Here is a 20,638-nt window from a genome sequence, read left to right on the forward strand (position 1 = left end):
AGACTTGCTTGAGACTTGCATATGTGTGACTTACTCCCATCTCTGCTACAAACCCATTCGGGAACTACATCATGACATCACTGTATTTTTCTGCCATTTAAAGGGGACACACACTTTTAAACTGGCAAATTAAATAAACACTAAACATGACCCGGTTACATATGACAAATAGTTTGTTACTTCATGCTCGTCTTTTTCGAAGTGCAGAGCCTTGCAAATATTTTCAGAGTGCCAGACTGAATTTACAAACACCCGAAAAAACAAAACAATAAAAGAGTTGTAGTGTTGCAGTCTGTAGGTGACTAGGCTACTAGGGAATTCTGTTGGCATTTCCGAAAGCTCGAGAAATATTTTTAATCTAGCTTACATTTCAGTCAAAACTATATGGGCCACTTAGAGGTTGCTTCCGGGCCGCCTATTGAATGAGAAGAACTGGGCTACAGTATCAATCACACATCGTGAATCAGGCAACGCGTGAGGGAAACGGCCATCACAAAGTAACGCCTACTGTACTATTGGCCGTTCACCATGCTGACGTTTTCAAAATCAAAGATTTTTTTGTGTTCTTTCCGGATTTAAATGACATTCAGAAGGTTAATGGAAAAAGTCCACGTTCCACATTTTCATATCAACCGAAATGAATGAGGTGGTGGATCGGTCTGGTTTGATTTCAAAGAAATCACGCCTCTTTAAGGCTGCCTTGATTTCAAACTTGCTCACTGTAGGTGTGACAGAAGCGGGAATAGGAAAATGTGTATAACTTAAAAAGTGTGTAAAAAGGGCTTTACGCGCAAATAGGAGACTTTGCCCTTTACTGAACAAAGCTTTATCACTGTTATTGTTAATCGTGAATGATAAGATAGTTCCATCACCGTCATTAGTATCATGATGTTGTTTTCCTTTTTGTTCTAGATCACTGTTGGAAATTTTTCATTCAACCTTCAAAAAAGCCAGAACCTGCTCTACGTCACTGTCATCTCTATTGGCATGTTAGCCATTTGTGGTAAGGACCATGTCATATCATTAAAGCAATACTTAAGCACTTTTCCTCTGTTGCACGCACGCTATTTGTTTATCCACCAAATAACAATGTCCACAGACAAGGCAGAGCATGTTGCATGGTTTTATGACAGTATGATGTATTGCGACATCAAAGCAAGTCAAATTTGTGATTTCTTAGATCTCATTTCATGGAACCACAGGTACGCTACCTGATCTGGTAAAGTTCTATAGTGCGGTTATAGCCGTTAGAGGGCCGCGAAGTGAATGCAGAAGTGCCGTTCACCCTGTTACGAGTTGATGAACCGCTGAAATGATTTTGGAAACATTATGTTAAAGTACGAAAAACTCTTAAGTGTTGCTTTAAATTTACATTCATTAATTTGGCAGACACTTTTATCAATCTGTGGTGAGGATTATTGTGAATGTTGATATGTAGATGAATTAATATGAACACTATTAATATGAACTAATTTGAATTCCTTTTTTAACCTTATTTAATTTGTACAGACTCTTAGGTTCTTTTATGTGTACTGACCAAATGCTAAGGGGGGCAGTATTTAATTTTCTTTGTGTACAGGCGTGCATGAGTGAATGACAATAAATTGAATCTTGAATCTTGAAAACTTCACCGTTTTTTCATATTAAACTATGTTATTCCTTTAACTAAGACAAGTTGATGCATACCTCTCACGTTTCAATGCGTGTACTCACTGGCTCTGGTGCGCGCCACAACTTCGACAGCACTTCGCTAGCCCAGTTCATTCATTAGGATCAGTGTTAATTTCGTTAACGATAAATGACGACATTTTTTCGTTAACAACCTTTTTTCCATGACTAAGATGAGACGTTGACGAGCTAAAAATAGATCTTTGATAATAAAAACTACAACGAAATTTAGGTTTCGTTTTCGTTGACGAGACTAGACGTGACTAAATTGTTAGTGATGTGCTAATGGACATTCAAAATGCATGATATTTCCCCCCAATTGTGCTTCTAGTCCAGGCATAGATGGTGAAAACCGAACTTTTAAAGATGAATGGACGGACGTTCGTTCTGCTGTGAATATGCTGTGACACAGTGGCGTTGATTAAAAAAAAAAACAATGGGGGGGATTGACTCCAGAGGGTTAATGTGCATGTTTTGACCTTCTCTCAGACTTATAAAAACATTTAGACACATGAAAACATTCAGTTCTAAATGTATAAGTAATGTGTGATTATTTGTTTCAAGACTGCTATGTTAAAAATATAGTGTTTTTTCCCCTAAGTTCTCATGTCATTTTACACCCGTTTAGTCGAGGTGTCCACTGTGATGGACATTAAAAAAAATCCTAGAAAGAAATTTGTTTCACCTTTATTTCTACATTGGATAGGAGTAAGAATCAGCTGAATATTATTTTTTTACCCAACAGAAGAAATGTGGGTCTGAAGGGGTTAAAAGTTAACATTGAGCCCTGTAATTCTGTGTTTGTTGTCAGCTCTTGTGTGCTACTTTTACTTTAAAAAGAAGAGAGAAGATGTGAAGACTCCCTGCAGAGAAACCACCAAACCAGGTCAGTCTCACTGGGTGTATGCACCATTCTATTTTCGTTTTTAAACCGCAATACGTTTAATATGCTTCTGCCACTCAACCACACAACTGCAGAGTATTTGAACCCCTAAAACGGAACATTTCAAAAACACTGTTGACCCCATTTGAGTTTGAAAACTCAGCAGTGACATTATAATTTGGAAAGAAACCCCTTTGAAAACAGCAATACCCACGTTCTCTTGCTTGGATATTCCCAGTCATGAGTATCCTTCCCTGATTCATCATATAATGTGACTCTTGTTTATCAGCATTTCCTGGAAGAACACATTGACAAATCAGCTACTCTATGTTCAGTACAATACGTATCAATAACTACCAATAGTTACAACATGGATAACAAATTACAAATGTGTGTCCTATATAGTACACGTATTTCCCGTTTACCAACAAAACTAGATGCGCACGCAGACGTGGGGCAGAAGATCACGGTGACAACGTTATAAGGTTGACCTAACAACCAGCTGCTGTAAGCTACAATCGGCATTTTTTTTGTATGCCACTGTTGTCTAAATGATGATAACATCTCATTTCAGAGTTTGTCATTCGTGAGCTGATATAATAGTTGACTGCAATGCTCCAAAGACCGCCAGAACATTAGCAGTATATTTATTTATATTACACATAATGAAGGGAATGAAGAAATAGGTCCCGCGTTGTTTATCCTATGCCAAAATGCATATCACAGAAGTTCCTTTTTTTTAAAAAGATATTTTTTGCAGTGTGACATTTTCATCTGTAGGCATTAAGTAAGGGATAATCAACGACGCGCCGTGCGTTTATAGGAAAATAATGCACGTTCGAAGTGGTAATAAGGACCCGACGCCGCAGGCGGAGGGGACTTTACACTTCGATAAGTGCATTATTTTCCTATAAACGCACAGGGCGCGGAGTTGATTATCCCGCTTATACCACTGCTACTATCACTTTCGTTTATATTGCCGCTGTCTTAGATACAACGTTGTTGTTTTTACCGTTACATTGACATTGGCGAATTAATATTCAAGTGTAATAAGCCCAAAAGTAGGGAACTACTTCATAGCCGGGCGGTATATAGAAAAATAATGCACGTTCCAAACAGCGCATCACAATAGGAAATTTGACCAAGCAGTGGTATAAAAAGACAGTAGACTATAACTAACTCCTTAAAATGATTAGTTATTTGTGTGTGTGTGTGTGTGTGTGCTACTTTATGAAAAAGACGAGAGAAGATGAGGCTGCAGAGACTGCTGCTCCTCACAGCAGAGAAACCACCAAGTCTTACATGGCATATGCATATTTTTCCGCTTTTAAACCGCAACACAATTAGCACACACTCACACCACTAAACCTCTCGACTGCAGATTTTTTGAGCGTGAAATGTACAGACATTGTGGTCACAATGTATTTGTGTTAGCGTGAGATACTAAGACCATGTCCACATCCCTTGACAGCTATTAGATCCGAAACAGACCAGCACCGGGTGCACTCTGAAATCAGTTTGAATACAGCAAACGGGTCAGTCCCAGATAACTTGATCTCCGCCCTCTATCCGCAAAGAACCCCCTTAATGGCTCTGGAACTACACTATATTGCCAAAGTATTGTGTCACCTGCCTTATATGAACTTAAGTGACATCCCATTCTTATTTCATAGGGTTCAGTATGACATCAATTCACCCATTGTAGCTATAATATCAAATATTTTTGACCATTTTTCCAGAGGTGCATTTGTGAGGTCACACACTGATGTTGGGCAAGGAGACTGGCTCTCAGTCTGCGCTCTAATTCATCCCAAAAGTGTTCTATTGGGTTGAGGTCAGGACAGGTGCAGGCCAGTCAAGTTCATCCACACCAAACTCTGTGTACCTGTATCTTTGTGGACCTTTCTGGTGCACAGTCATGTAGGAACAGGAAGGGGCCATCCCCAAGCTGGGCTTGGCCACTTAGTTCCAGTGAAAAGAAGTCTCAATGCATCAGCATTAACATTTATTTAGCATTAGACAATTCCATGTTCCCAACTTTGTGGGAACAGTATGGGGCTGGCTCCATCCTGTTCCAACATCACCAGTGCACAGAGCAAGGTCCATAAAGACCACTGTGGCTAAGTATGTAGACAAGCATGCAACCTACTGTAAAAACATATCACTCACTGAGGGCCCAAACACAATATTGGCAGAATGCCTGAATTTGCTCTTTGGTCTGTGATAACGATGTTTTGAGTTGTGTGCAGCTGCCATACTGATGGCTGAAGAATCAGGGTTGGATTGAAAGTCCTTGTTGTAATATCAGAAGCAAAAAACACACGTGGTGTTTGCAATTATACTGACTGCATTACTTAACATGTTGATCTGTGTTTTATAATATTCCTACAGATATACAAAGCCAGTACTCTGTCAGGCTATGTTTGTTTAGGTCGATGAATGTAAAAGAGCTTTAGCATTTTCCATCTCACAGATTGCTTCCTTTCTGATGATCAGAATTCCTTGTACGAAGACGTGCAGGAGGATGAAAGGGGACCCATCTCAGGTAGGGGGAAAAGAGGGGGGGCTGCTGTACCTGTAGATGTCTGATACTGATCTCTCTTTACTTTTCAGTTGCTTTACTGAGAGAATCAATGGTGGAGCACTATGATGATGTCACTGCTGATTACTATGAGACCAACCTTTATGGTATGTTGACAGATTTGTGGCTCCTCTGATGGGCTCATTAAATGTGCACCTGCCCATATCACTGTTGATAATGCGCTCTTAACCCTCTGGAGTCTAAGGGTGCTTTCACACTAGGTCCTCTGGACCGGATCCGGGTTAGTTTGGTCCGATGGTTCGGCTGTTTTTGATAGTGTGAACGCAACCGTACCGAACTCGGGTGTGGACGCCTGAAAAAGTGGTCTCGGGTCCAGTTCGCTAGAACCCTGGAGCAGGTTGCTAAGCAAACGTTCTGAAGAATCTAAAGAATCTTTACCTTTGTCTTCTTCATTGCACCAGCTTCTGCTGTGTTGCCAAGTGATATTTGTAAACAGAATTCTCAAAGTTCGTGTCTAGAAGCATGGTGCTTATGACTAAAACGGACCCGGGTGCGCAGACAAACATGTAAAGTGAACACAGACCAACTACGGTAGAAGTAACAGCACTCCGGTCCGGTCCACTTAAACGGACCTAGTGTGAAAGCAACCTAAATCCCCCCCTGGGGATTTGAAAAACTGTTCCAAACACACATCTCAATCTCTGCTAGTTTTTGTCCTAGAAACATATAAGTGACACCATTAGAAACCTTTAATCAACTAGTTTCCAAATGTGTGTTAAAAGAGAATGTATCTATGGCTCTTTATAAAAACAATAAAAGAAAATCCTAGGATTTCAGTCTTCTCACCTGCAGCAGGCCCATTCAAAAGGCCCATTCAATTTAATTTGCATTTGAAAGAGACACTCACTAAGTGGCACATTTAGTCTGACTTTTTTCCAATTTGTAGTAAAACTACATAACATTTTTTAATGTTCTTTTTACTTATACAGAGCCAACACCGTTGTTTTCAAGGTTCAAACTTCAAAAGTCTTAGCTTGATATATTTATAGTGTGTTTTTTACCTTTGAACTTTGACCTTTGAAAATCGTTTTTTTAAATAGTTGTGTTTACACTGAATTACAATAAAAAGTAATTTCATTACATCCACTTTACTCACATATACTTACTGTGGAGGACCTCTAGAATATAACCATATGTGCCATCTCTGCATAGACGTTTTAAATTAGATGAAAAGCTTAAAAATCTCACGGTATAGTTGACTACCTCAAAGTGCCTGAAAAGGACCCGGACCTCCAAGTGTTAAAACAACATATGAAGAGTTATTTTCCAAAACGCTATATCCACCATTTAATGAATTTTCAGAAATATTTTTTCACATTTTGTTTTTTAAGTAATCTCAGTGAAACTGTATTGGGTTATGTTAAGTTGATTCATCTTTACTCAATAAAATCTTGTATTGATATTACCTGAAACACACAATTAAATAACATGATTTTTTAATATTTTCAAAAATGGATTTATAGCGTTTTGGAAAAGAGCTCTTCATATGAACTCGCCACTGATTTCAATGTGTTTTAGGTAGTGTACGATAGCAATTTTTAGATAATGACCCCTCCTTAGTTCGCTAATTGGCACACCCCTTGGCGCGCTGCACAATGAAAGAGAAGTGTATGGCAAAAAACTTGAGTCTATGATGGGAAAAATCATTGTGTTGTGATGATTATATGTTTTCTGCCAAGTTTTGCATCAGGAAAATAGGGCCCCAAGTCTTCTTTTGAGTAGACAATCCATTGATGTATTTGCTGTGGATGTACAGTATACTACCATAGAAGCAGCTACCTGTCAGTTGCCTTCCCTTACAGCCACTTAGTGACTACACTGGACAGAAAAGAAATGGAAAAAATTAAATATTATGTTACTGAGGACTTTCTGAAATTGATCGGAAGGAAAATGATGAAAGATAAGGAAGCGTATTTGATAAAAGATCTACTGGAGGACATTTGATATTTGAGTGCTGAAAATGGGTTGCAAGACCTGTGTATGAAGTACTCTTATGACTTGAGAAATAAATTACAAGGAGAGGTAATTTAATTTTGGTTATCCATCCAATATCGCTGAATCCTTGCATGTATGCTATTGCAACTCTGAAAGGTGTTGGCTTTCACGATGATGACCTCACAAAAGTATTTGCAAACGTTTTTTTTAAGTTGAAGAAAGAATCATGTAAAGAGTGGTCAATAACTGCTGAGCAACTGTTAGAAAGGCTTAACACCAGTAGGTCCATGACAAACCTATAATATTAGGTATGCCATGGGCCCATGAGGTAATATAATGTTATTGCTTGGACTGTTAACCTCCAGTCTGTTAAGAATGACAAAGGTTATGTGCTAACTACGACTTTTGGCTCAAAGGGTTTGGTATGCTGCCAGTGACTTAGAGTCTTTGCTTACACATCAGAGGTCTGTCAAAAGCACTGTTTTGAGCCTAGCTGTGCATTGGCTCTAAAATAAATAACTACGCTTCTGAACAAGTGTGGTCATGAAATGTATTATTCAAGAGACATCAGGCAGAGAGAGTGATTTCTTAGATGACTTACAATAACAGTTATTGGTTGATCTGTGTAACACATATGTGACCATTCAAAGCGAAATCAGTCGTTTTGCGCACAACGTTATTTTGAGAAAATCAACAATAACAAACTTCCGGGTTAAAATGTTGAATTTCACGTTTTCGCATAATTCGACTGTATGCAGTCTACAGTTTCATATCGTGAACGCATTTCACGGAAAAACATACGTTTTGACTGTTAAACCCGGCGAAGATTCAACACATTTGCTGTCATTCCCGTTGTGCACGCGCCACTTAAAAAGGTGATTTCTCCTCTTCTGGCATTTCGTGACAGGAGAACCATGTCAACTTTGGATGCGGTTATCTTAGCGATAGTTTGTGCAATACCCTCGATATACATATCGTTGGAAAGCTTAGTTTATTGCCGTTCACGTGAGCACAATAACTTAATTTAATACATTTTACCGAAACGAGTGGTTCCGCTTTACAGGGTCACATATATATTATGACTCACCAGACTCTGTCTTACATTGATGTCACTGTACATCAGGCAGAACTTGATCCAATTTACTGCATAAATAGCTATTTCCAAACAGGTTATATAGTTCTACAGTATGTTCTGTCCTGCTTGTTTTCCTGGCTTGTTTATACTACATTATTCTTATAGCCATTTTTTAATTACATGAGCAAACAGTTAAAGTATTTGTGGAATTTGTGTGAAAGGAAATAGTTGTAATGTTATTAAACAGAAAATGAACATAATGTGCTTGCTTTGAATCTGAATTGCCATATTTGTGAAATGAGTTCTGTACTTATGTACTGAAGTTAGTTTATGTTAACATAAACGTGACCATTATTTACACTGTAGATACCTTCAGAATAGAATATATACTTTTTTGATCCTGTGAGGGCATTTAACCCAATTTAACCGAATTAGTGAACAAACAGTGAGGTGAATCACACACTAATCTAGAGCAGTGAGCTGCCATGCCCAACCAGCGGCGCTCGGGGAGCAGTGAGGGGTTAGGTGCCTTGCTCAAGGGCACTTCAGCCGTGGACTGGTCGGGGATCGAATCGGCAACCCTCCGGTCACAAGCTCGAAGCCCTAACCAGTAGGCCACGGCTGCCCCACACCTGAAAGGAATAGAATATTCATTAACTAATCATAAAATGTCACCCAAACTTATGTGGGGCAATACCCTTTATTTATGCTGATTAGTAGAATTACGCAAATTAGCTCCTTTTTCATTTTTAAAAAACAAAAATGGACCTTTTTCTATATATTATGTCTATCTTCGTTACTATTACTAAATGCAGTGGACAACTGGAGGGAAGATATAACATGAACAGAAGAAGAATGTTTCTTCTTGTATGCAAATTAGTCAATAAAATGACACCAATAAGCTCTCACAAAATGATGCACATACTGGAGCATGTATTTTTACACTAATTAAGTAAAAAACATCCATAATTGCTTTGCTATGATGTTCTTGTAAAGGTGAAGCTGCACATGAACAAAAAAGGTAAAATTGTCCTACTTTGCATAATAGAACTAGCCTGGCTAGCGCCTACCACCTCTCAAATGACGATGCGGCCACACATATATGTCACTTCGTAATCCGCTATTTTCCTATGGGTGACATCAAGCGACTTAAACACACCCGCAAAGCATTCCGGGAAGGCAGCGCTGCATTTGAAAACATGTTGCGCGACAGAAAAGCTGCCCGATGCCCATCTCTTTGCAAATGAGTCTGTTGAATGTGAGGCATCTGCCCAATGAAAGCACGAGGTCCGTTTTTGTACTGCAACAGTGCCTTTGAAACTTGGTTCCGTTTAAAAGACAAATTCATGTTTTAACTATCTCTTCTTCCACGGCCAGCTAGTAGTTCATAAATCAAACAAAACTGGGATTTGGAGAAATACACCAACACTGTTGGTGTTTCTGGTGAGGATTTGAGATTGTATTGAGTAGGCTAGTTTAAATGAAACAAGATTTTAAAATGGCTTGCATAGTTTGTGTAGGCTATTAATACTTTTGTATGCTGTACGAATGCCTAAGATGGTCCATTTGTGAGAAACACTTGAGGCAAGTTAAAACGAACAGCTTATGAAATGCAAACTGACAATTCAAACAAAACGCCCACTCGTGACGAACGAGGGGAAGATGAGCGACACCTTGCATCACATATGTCATGGAAGTGTGACCATACTAGAGCTGTAAGCGGGCCTTAATAGTTAGACTCGACAAAGGCCCGAGCCCGACCCGACATTTTGATTGACAGCTTTTTAAAAGCCTGCACGCACATATCTTTTGCCTTTAGTCATGAATGATGAGTCATGTATACGTCTTTTAACATAATTTATTTATAACTAGGCTTAGGCTATAGGCCACTAATGAAAATGAAATGAAAATCTCTCCACACAACCACCAATAGGGCTCGGGATCATGACGTGAAAACTTTGCGGGCGCAGCCATATTGGCAGCTTCACTCCTTAGTTTACTATGGATTACTATGGATTTACTCCCGCCTATTAGTGTGTTCCTGTTAGTTAGTTTTTGCCTTCTTGGTCGTATGTTGCTGTATAGTGGGGTGTAACAGTGCAACCCACGATCTCAAGAGGAAAGAATTAATCGCTACTATATTTCTGCTCCTTGTCTTCTGCCAGTGAATGGATATTACGTTCGGTGCGCTACCAATATGTCGGCGATATTCCTAGAATGCAAAGCATGTGCCCGAGCCCTATACGAAAACAAATGGGCCAACGCGCCAATAAAAACGAGTCTTTGTTAACAAATAAAATTAAGATAAATTGTAAATTAAGATGTTATTTGGCAATAACAGTATTAAGATATGACCAGGCTAATATTAAAATAAAGGCTCCGCAGAATTTGCTTCGAAACTTCTCCACTTCTCTCCACAATCCATTCCAGCCTCAACACAACGGTGAACAGCAGCTGAAATAATCAAATATCCTAATAATGCCAACATTAGGCTATACTCTTTCTACCTTATGCATCTAAGACTCAATTCATATTTAGTTACCATTTGAGAACCTTTACTCACATGATTAGGCTACATGTTTTTGTGGAGGAAAATCCATTTTCGAATCTTTCTCGCACTCGCACAGGTCCCGTCGGGTTCGGGCAAAGATCTTCAGCTCTAGACCATACAGTGAGACATGGTCTGGCAACCAAACATTCATTTTCTCATATTTGAAAAAATGCCCAGATCTGTTCATTGGGTGATTCTGTGATTCCCTGGGTGACATTTCTGTGCTTCAGAATTAAACGTGATTCTACGTGTATACTGACTATTCCAAAGTTTACAGACTGATTGGTGCTTCGTTTTATGTGTAGACACCTAGAGCAAGCTACTGATGAGGTTTGGCGCTGTTTTGAGCAATGTTACTGGTTTATAAATGCGATTTTGAAAGCAAGTCAAGTCAAGTCAAGGTTTATTTCATCCATTTACATGGAAATTACATTGCTGTGCACCCCGTCATGCCCAAATAAAACACATAATAAAAAAAAAAAATAGCCTCCGTAGAGGGTACACTAAGACATACCTGCACCTGTAGTTACAGGCACTGTTAGAACATATAAATAGTAGCCTACACAAATAAGTTAGCATGAGACAGACACACAATTAGAGTTCTACAAATGTACGATTAAAGTGCTTATTGTGCTGCCTAATGGCTTGTGGTATAAAGGAGAGGGCATACCGCTTTATGCGTGTCAGAGGCGCTCTTAGCCGACCACTACGCTCTATGATTTTGCTCTCCAGACAAGTATGGAGAGAGTGACCAGAGTCCTGCATAATCTTAATGGTCATTTTTTCCAAGCGCTCCTGATATACACTATCTAAAGTAATTTCCAACCCCGCCATGTTGCCTGCCCTTTTGTTCACCTTATCAATCTTTTTCTTCTCAGTAGCCCCCACATTCCCTCCCAACCCAACAAGACAGTAGCTCCACGCACTGCATATCACAGACATTGCAAACATCTTCATAATCTCTGAGTTCACGTTAAAAAGCTTCAGCTTCCTCATACAGTACAAACGTGGACTCAGTTTGACCAGCAGTGATGAAACATGGTCAGACCATGTCAGTTTATCATTAAAACCAACCCCCAGGTATTTGTATGTATTCACTCTCTCTACAATTGCCCCTTTAACTTCCACTGCCACCGAGGTTCCCTTATTTCTTCTAAAATCTATCACTAGTTCTTTTGTTTTCTTGACATTTAGCTCTAGGAAATGACTGTCACAATACTCCACAAAGGAGTTTATCTATTTTCTGTAGTGGCTATCATCATCCTGTCTAATAAGACCTGGTAAAGCATCATCTGCAAATTTCACTACTTGACAGCTTGGGTGAAGGGTGAAGCATGTGGCTGTAATCCCCATGCTAACCCACTGTTTGCGATTTTGGACTGTTGCTCCTGCCCGTGCTATCTCTGTACTGCGTGATGAGCGAAAATTACTTCCTCCACGGCTTAGTTGATGTATTTTCATTCAGAAAATAGCTTTATTTTCAATTTCCGCCAAACTTACACTTTAAGGGACTAACATAGTTTAATATGAAAAAAACACTGAAGTGTTCCTTTAATCATATCGTTCTGGGTTTTGCCCTGTCTATACTGTACATGGTACCCTGCAGAAAACATTTTCAGACTCATCCGCAAGTACAGCGGCATTTGTATTGATACCTGGGGGGCATTTATCTGTGATATTTTCTAAATTTTTATGTCTCTCCCAGGACCCAGTATGGGCATGGGTCTGGTACTTCTATTATGCCATGTACTGTATAACATGCAGCTCAAATGAGAGACGCTATAGGGTGGCTGGTGGAGTTGGATGATTTAGTGAGAAGATTTATGTCAACAGAGTCTTTGAGAGAGGAGGGGCTGGAGGATTATGATGACATCACCACTGATGAGAATGCCCCTAATGTGACCGAGGGTGACTGTACGTATTAACATGCTTTGAGTTATCATGCCATACCATATTGAGTTATCATGCCATACCAAATGGAGTGTCTGTTTTTGCTATTGTATTGTCTTATCTGTTATGTATGTTTCTATGGTGGACTGAAGTCAAATTTCCACATTTTGTGGATAATTAGTATTCATTCATTCATTCATTCATTCATATTCACAGATCAAATACACACATGAGAAATGAATTATGTGTGCCCCAGCCTTTGTGAACACTAGAAGCGCCGTGCTGTTCTGACCCACTTACCTAGAAGCGCCGCGCCCCTGTCATCAGACCTCTTTGACGTCCTACTAGAAGCGCCGTGCTGGTGTAATACTTAAAGCACGGCTGAGGCGGTCAAAAGACCGCTGAGTCCTCAGACTGGGACGCTGCTTACATGTGTGTTCTACAAGAATCTGAACAAGTTTTACATTTAAACTACATAGTGAATCTTAGAGGAATTTGAGTTATGATTATGATTATGATTTGAAACGCTTCTCCTAGACGGTTTTTCGAAATCATGTTAGCAGTAAAATGATCTTGAGGGGTTGGGCAGAAATTGCAAACAGATTTTTGAATTTTCGAAGTATATTGAAATGGCAAAGGTTTGAAATATGGCGTCTTATTGAAGAAACTGGAAGTTGATGTTATAGGCAGAAAAAAGGTTATAATTTGGATGTAGTTATGTGTTATTGCTACTGCTAGTCAGAGACAGAGCTTTGACCTAGGGTGTGGCTTAGGGACTCTAAAGCACCACCTAGCACATTGTCTGTTGTGGTTGACACATACATTGATGAAAATGAACCAAATTTGGTGTGCTTGTGCAGACATCCCAAGTCTCCCGGAAGTTCCGGGAGTCTCCTGCATTTTGATAGCGGCTCCCTGATGCCCGCAAATTACTTCAAATCTCCCGGAATTTAGAGTGAGCCGGCAAGGTCGCGCACACACAACACAGACTGTGCTCCAATTTGCGTCAGCATCTGTGTAGCGCACGCACGTCGGAGAGGCAAGGGCACTAGAGAATATGCAAGTGTGTCTCATGAAGCATCCTGATTGGCGTGTTTCGGTAAGTCAACCAATAAATTTTTTGTTTGGGCGGGATTGTATCTCTTCACCCGAACCGAATTACAGTAATCAGTGAGTTCAGTCTTCAGTGTATCTAACATGAGTGCCATGGCAGAGGGAGAGTGCCCCCCAAAAACATCTGATAACACGAAAGTTTATCCCCGTCTTATAAAAGTATAACATAATGACAGTCTTGCACGCTGTACAGTTTGTAACAGTGGTTGAGGTAAGTGAAGTTTCATTTTATGTGCACATTATTCAGACCGGCTAGTTGCCAGAACTACATGAAAACAACAATCTCCTTAGACCTGTTTAAAGTTGCATTGGAATAAAAATAAAAGCAGTTTATATATATAGTATAAGCAGTCAGTGAAAGTAATCTACATATTTTCATATGATAAACTAGGCTATAGCCTGTAGCCTGAAGCCTTTTTTTTTTTTTGTTCGGGGGGGATACCTCCCTGATATGACTTTTTGCAGGTTGGGATGCCTGGCTTGTGTGTTATTGCTATCGCTAGTCAGAGACAGAGCTCTGGCCTATGGTGTAGCTTAGGGATTCTATAGTGCCACCTAGTTCGTTGTTTGTTGAGGTTGACACATACATTCACGAAAATGAACCAAATTTGGTGGGCTTGTGTGTTATGGCTATCGCTAATCAGAGACAGAGCTCTGGCCTAGGGTGTGGCTTAAGGACTCTATAGCGCCACCTACCGCATTGTCTGTTGTGGTTGACACAAACATTCACAAAAATTAATCAAATTTGGTGGGCTTGTGTGTTATTGCTGCCGCTAGTCAAAGACAGAGCTCTGGCTTCGGGTGTGGCTTAGGGACTCTAGCACCACCTTGCGCATTGTCTGTTGTGGTTGACACGTACATTCATGATAATTAACCAAATTTGGTGGGAATGTGTTTAGCTATAGTTATTCAGAGAAAGAGCTCTGGCCGAGGGTGTGGCTTAGGGACTCTATAGCGCCACCTAGTGTGTTACCTGTTCTGGTTGACATACACATTCACGAAAGTGAACCAAATTTGGTGGGCTCGTGTGTTATTGCAATCGCTAGTCAGAGACAGAGCTTAGGGACTCTATAGCGCCACCTAGTGCGTTGACTGTTGTGGTTGACATACACATTCACAAAAATGAACCAAATTTGGTGAGCTTGTGTGTTATTGCTACCGCTAGTCAGAGACAGAGCTCTGGCCTAGGGTGTGGCTTATGGACTCTATAGCGCCACCTAATGTGTTGTCTGTTGTGGCTGACACATACATTCACAACAATGAACCAAATGTGGTGGGCATGTGTGTTATTGCTACCCCTAGTCAGAGACAGAGCTCTGGCCTAGGGTGTGGCTGAGTTAGATTCCAAAATGTCACAGGTCGCGGACCGCAGGTGCGAGGGCCCGCATCGCCGCTTGTGGCTATATTTTATATTTTGTTTTTACATTTTGTATGCTACTTATAGTTGTATGTTATTTAATAAGTACGTAAATGTTATTTATAGGCTATTTTAAAACGGAGGCATGCGTTCTGTGATTAGGAGCCTGACCCGACGGAGCCGGTTTCAATAACATATAGCCAGGATTTTATGCCGCATTTTACAGGCTACCGTGGCTACTTTCTAAAACAATTTTCATTCATTTATACCTGAGGGAGAAGCATCTTGTAGGCTACCTCGGAGGGAGGGAGATAGAGAGAGCAATAGGCTATGCTGAGTAGGCATAGGCGCGAGAAGTAGTAATGAAAAATGATGAGTGAAAGATGTTTTCAGTTTTGCGAATGTTGTATGTTTGCGATGTCTGCTGAAAAGAGTTAAATTATTTCTACATTTTAAGTTAACTTCTATGTGAATTCGTGGTTCAGCATTCACACCCACATTTTCTCACACAACTCGCACGCAGGCGAATTCGAATATTCTGAAACGCGCATATGCGATCAAGATTGCGCATTCTTCCACGAGTTGCCTAAACAGCCAGCTACTGCTCTGCCTCACAAATCAAACAACTAATACAGTAGGCCTAACCTACTAAAAGATGCAGGGAGAAGAGAGAGAGAGGGGGGGGGGGGCAGTTGTCCTCAATGCCGCATAATCATATGATATCTGTAAACTGGTTAGACGAGTGTATGGGGGAGGGGAAATGATCGCACAAGACAACTATGCTAATTGCCCATCTATTGAATGCTTCCATGTGCGAAGGTTTCAAATAGGCTATCTTTGCAATGGATAGTGTGTTATGTAGGCCTAAAGTGCTGCGCCGATCATCGGCCGTCTGTACTGTCTTTAAGCGTCTTTGTGCCTCTCCGAATCCGATGGAGCCTGAACAATAATAATAGGCTAATAATAATAATAAGCTTGGGTGTCTAGAAAGGCGCTATATAAATAAAATGTATTATTATATATCATGAGTTGCCCATTGCTCTCCGTTCCAGCAACAGTTTTGGATCTTATAAAAGGGGTCTTAAGGCATATTTGTTTAAAATGCACTTAGTCTTTTGAGCATTTGTTATGTGTTATGGTTTGTATGATAGTACTGTTTTGTTATAATTTGTCCATTGATACAATTTGACATTTATTTTTGCTATTGTCCTTAACAGACAAAGGCGTCTGCTTAATAACTATAACCATAACCATTATTATTATTATTATTATTATTAATAAACATTGTTCGTTTTTGTGACTCATGAAGCATATCCGTGGTAAGTTGAGCAGACTGCTGTTTCATTGAAAGAGGGTAATAAGCATTTATATCCCTCTCTATTGACCAACACTTTCATACATTGTACAGCGGCGAGTGGCGCAACGCTAGCTTTCACGCCTAGCACTCAGTAGACCCGGGTTCAATCCCTGCCTTGATCTAATTGTTGGACTGCTTATTTGTCTTTATTTTAAAACGTTTGGTTATTCATCTGTTTATTTCAGATAGTTTGTTATTAAAAACCATTAACGAAAAATAATTGTTCGTCGACGTTTAAAAAACGGTTATTGAATTCAGGTAATATACAGTAAGGTACAATATTTCACTCGCAGCAAGGATTGAACCCAGGTCACTTGTGTGCTAAACGAGAGAGCTAGCGTTACGCCACTCGCCGCTGTACAAATTTAGATACAATATCACAATAGTAAATAGTTTGTACAATGGTAAAATATTTACAGCAAATATGTAAGAAAATGCTTATAGCCTACATTAGTCTGAGCTTTAAAAGATACAACTATAGAAGATATACAACTTAGAAGATATACAACTATGTATGTGTGTAGGCATACTAAGTAAGCCCAAATAAATGCATAAGAAAAGTTTGCCCGCAGATGAATGATTTGGCCGAAACTAATTTCAATTCGACAAGTTTCATCTGGAAATAATTCATAAGAATCGCTTGCCAATGTCCTTTGTTAGTTGTGCGCAGATGAATGATTTGGCCGAAACTAATTTAAACAGGCTACGACGAATTTCAGCTGAAAATAATTTTTACACACGTAGGCCTATGCCTAATAGAACAACGTTGCAACGTTTTCAAAACAAACTTGCATTGTACCACTGTAAATCGCTTCCATAGACTATGCCATGTAATTGAAAAATAGTTATTAAAATAAATCACATAATATAAATACATATTGCACATATATAAACTATATGTTTTATGGTAAAATATTATTCTCATGCCCGACTGACAGGAAACTAGGAAACCCTTGCAACATCTTCTGTGAGAAAAGAGAATAGCAGCCTGAAAAAACATGGCCGAACGTGAGACTGGCAGTGTTGTCACATACTGTAAGTAAGAGCAAAATATCTCTAAACTAGCTTGTACCGGTGTGCTTTTGATCATGTAAAAATACTGGGTGTTAAAAGAAGGAAAAGTCGTGAACGTAGGGTCCTGAAATTTAATCGAGTGAAACTTTTTTTTTTTTTTTTATCAGTGCGGTCAAAAGACCGCAGCCGGCAGTTCTAGGTATATCTAGGTCAAACCAACATGGCGCTTCAAGTAATACGTCTCAGCAGTCAAATGACCGGCGCTTGGCGCTTCTAGTGTTAATGACCATGGCTTTCTTGAATTTCCCCTTGGGGATCAATAAAGTATCTATCTATCTATCTATCTATGATGTTGGATGTTGAAACAGTGGAGGAGACGAAGCATGCCAATGAAAAAGAACAGGACTATTATGATGACATCACAAATGAAGATGACCTTCAAATGACATCAGCTATTGCAGGGATGATGACAGCAGACCAAGCTCAAGAGTATGATGATGTCATCACTGGTGAGTAGTCCATTGTCCAGTTAAATGTAGTTTTGTTATTGTTGCTGGTTTTCTGTGGCCTAACTTGGTTACATGTAGTCTGGCTATCACCAGTAAGCTCAATCTTTATTTGTACTGCACAAGTGGCGTGATCAATGGACATTGTTCGCTTGGATAGTTCTTCAACTAATCAGACCAACAATCCAGTGTGTCTTTTAGATAAGCTAATGTAGACTAAAGTAGTCTACAACATTGAAATTTACGGTCTGGGAACCGCACATTAATTTTCTTGTATTTGAGGCATGGTTTACGAATGCCAAGAGCTGTTTATTGGGCGCTACGAAAAAATCCTCTCGTTGATTCTATTGACGGAAGTGAGAGGGGGAGGGGGAGAGAATTCTTCAGGAGTGAGGATATTACTGTGCCGGGTCAAAGTGCTCCCAAGTGCTATTCCGCCATACATTATAGTTATCCTTTATACCGCTTAGAAAAGCGCCACATTTATTTTGTGTCACCATACTTGGTTGTGTAACTTAACTACTTGTGTAACTGTATTAAAATAGGCAAAACGTGGAGGTGTTTGGTCGCTTCTAACTTAATCTCTGGATTTTAATGAATTAATTGTATGAAGTGCTAGCAAAGTGGTGCCGTTTGCTAGAAAGATTGAGTGCACACATTGAGACACAAGAGGTATGTATCAAGTCGTCCTAGTTAGTTAGTTTAATATGAAAAAAAAAAAAACGATGGAGTGTTTCTTTAATAGCTCCATTCCGAGGGCAATAACTCTAGTGAACACTACCATATAGCTGCGGTTAAAATCCTGTTGCCTCTTGTTTTTGACTGGGCTCTCTTTCCCTTTTACCTTGAGGGTTCCATTTTAAAAACTGATTTGTAATTACTTTCCCTAGCTGTTTGTTAAGATCTTCAGTTGTAGTCAACAACACAGTCATTTATTTGTCAACACCGTAAGGTTTTTGTCTTATTTTTACAGATATCTGTTATTGTCTTTGGAATTTATTGTGTAAATGTGGTAAAACATACTTTGAACTACACACAATGATGTCGTATTTGCATAAGAACACTGATTATATATGCTTAATATTAAATATAATACTAAATTAATGTATTTCAAAATGGGGTTTTCCAAAATAGTGTAAAATCATAACAAAATACACTTAAGGACTTCACAGTCATTATGGTGATTGTGATCGGGATTGCTTTGTTGGCGATGGAAATGCAGGAGACAGTAACTGCGTTTCCATTGACCATTAAATTGCGCAAATTAAGAGTTGCGAAAAGAAATGTGCTTAATGGAAACACAAATTTAGAAAAAACTCGATAAAAAGTTTTGCGCTCAGGTGAAGTGTTTTTCAGAGCGTATCGAAATTTGTATATTTCGCAAAACTGCAATGGAAATACTTTTTTTGCATCACACAAGTCACTTGATCCAGGAACGAAAACGACGAAGAAGACGGTCGACAGGAAGTGGTGCTGGGAGAATGATGTAATTTTTTTTTTTTTTTAAATTAAAAGTGACTTGTGTCATTCTAAAATGTTGAATCCACAGCTCCTCTGTGAACTCGCCGACAACACTTTCTCAAAAACGCTGCATACGCAACCGCTCCCACGTATAAGGGGCTTGCAGTGCCTCCAGCAGTCTCATTCGCCTCCTTCGCTGATGGCTGTTAATCAGCGTTAGTGCCGTGGTGACAATTTGAATGTATTTAGTGTAAATCTGTCATGGAAATTTTGTTTTATGGTCAGGGAAAAGTCAGGGAATTTTAAGTCTGACTTAGAGTGGGAACCCTGATTAGGCCTTTAAAGGAAAACTATGCAGGATTGGCGATTTCATCGCCGGTTTTGCTTTCACTTTTTGTTTTTACTCGCTTTACGCTTGCATATTTCTCTGCAGAGCTTCCCCTAGCTTTAGCGTGTATATTTTACAAAACTCCTCAATCGGTCAGTCTGCCGTGCCTTTTCACGAGACTTTACATGACACTTCCTGGAGTAGAGCATGGGTGCGTGCCCGAGGGCTCCTGAAGTTGCAAGCGTGGTTCTACCGCTACAGACCACTAGGGCGGCAGAAAAACACATCGTTCGACCGGTAATGACTCATTTAATCATATATAACAGTATGGAACGAATTGATTAACTGAAAAAAAATTGCATAGTTTAAGCAGGTGCACAGTGGCTCACCTCAAACCATTCTATCTCTTTCTGCCCTACTCCCCCCAGAGAATTTAAATCCCTGGCCTGAACCATTGCAAACAATTAATCAATTACCTAACAAAATGGACATATTGTACTCAATAGAAATACTCACAATTAGGGGTGTAAAAATTAACCGATACGTATCGGTAATCATTCGGAACGTTCAAAATGCAAGTGCATCGGTAGGCAAACCCCTGGATCGGTTTAAATGTACTATGCATCGATTGATAAATTCATTTTAAAATGACGAATCGAAAAACTAACGTTACAAATTATGTTACTTTCAAAATCATGACACCGACCCTGATTTGCTAACACACCAGAGTGTCTAGCCTTCTCCAATGAGGGTAAGTAGCGCCACTGCTACAGTGGCAAGTGGAAACAAACTAGTTGTCGAGTTTAGTGAAACACAGATAAAGCTGACGTTAACTTGTGTTGCAGTATCCTGAATGAAGTCATATTCAGTTGTAAGCACAAGCCTTAAACCTACAGTA

The 20,638-nt window shown here is 39.6% G+C and overlaps 1 protein-coding gene across 1 annotated transcript in view; it reads left to right on the forward strand.

Moving 5' to 3' along the window:
- Positions 1-20,638, forward strand: part of LOC134061787 (plexin-D1-like) — a 56,967-nt gene that overhangs the window by 32,016 nt on the left and 4,313 nt on the right. Inside the window, exons 7-12 of the mRNA XM_062517581.1 lie at positions 913-1,003; positions 2,480-2,554; positions 5,025-5,096; positions 5,165-5,239; positions 12,548-12,628; positions 17,814-17,954. Coding sequence (XP_062373565.1) covers positions 913-1,003; positions 2,480-2,554; positions 5,025-5,096; positions 5,165-5,239; positions 12,548-12,628; positions 17,814-17,954 — 535 coding nt within the window. The remainder of the gene's footprint in view (positions 1-912; positions 1,004-2,479; positions 2,555-5,024; positions 5,097-5,164; positions 5,240-12,547; positions 12,629-17,813; positions 17,955-20,638) is intronic.

The sequence above is a fragment of the Sardina pilchardus genome, chromosome 17, assembly GCF_963854185.1.
Source record: "Sardina pilchardus chromosome 17, fSarPil1.1, whole genome shotgun sequence".
Lineage (NCBI taxonomy): Eukaryota > Metazoa > Chordata > Actinopteri > Clupeiformes > Clupeidae > Sardina > Sardina pilchardus.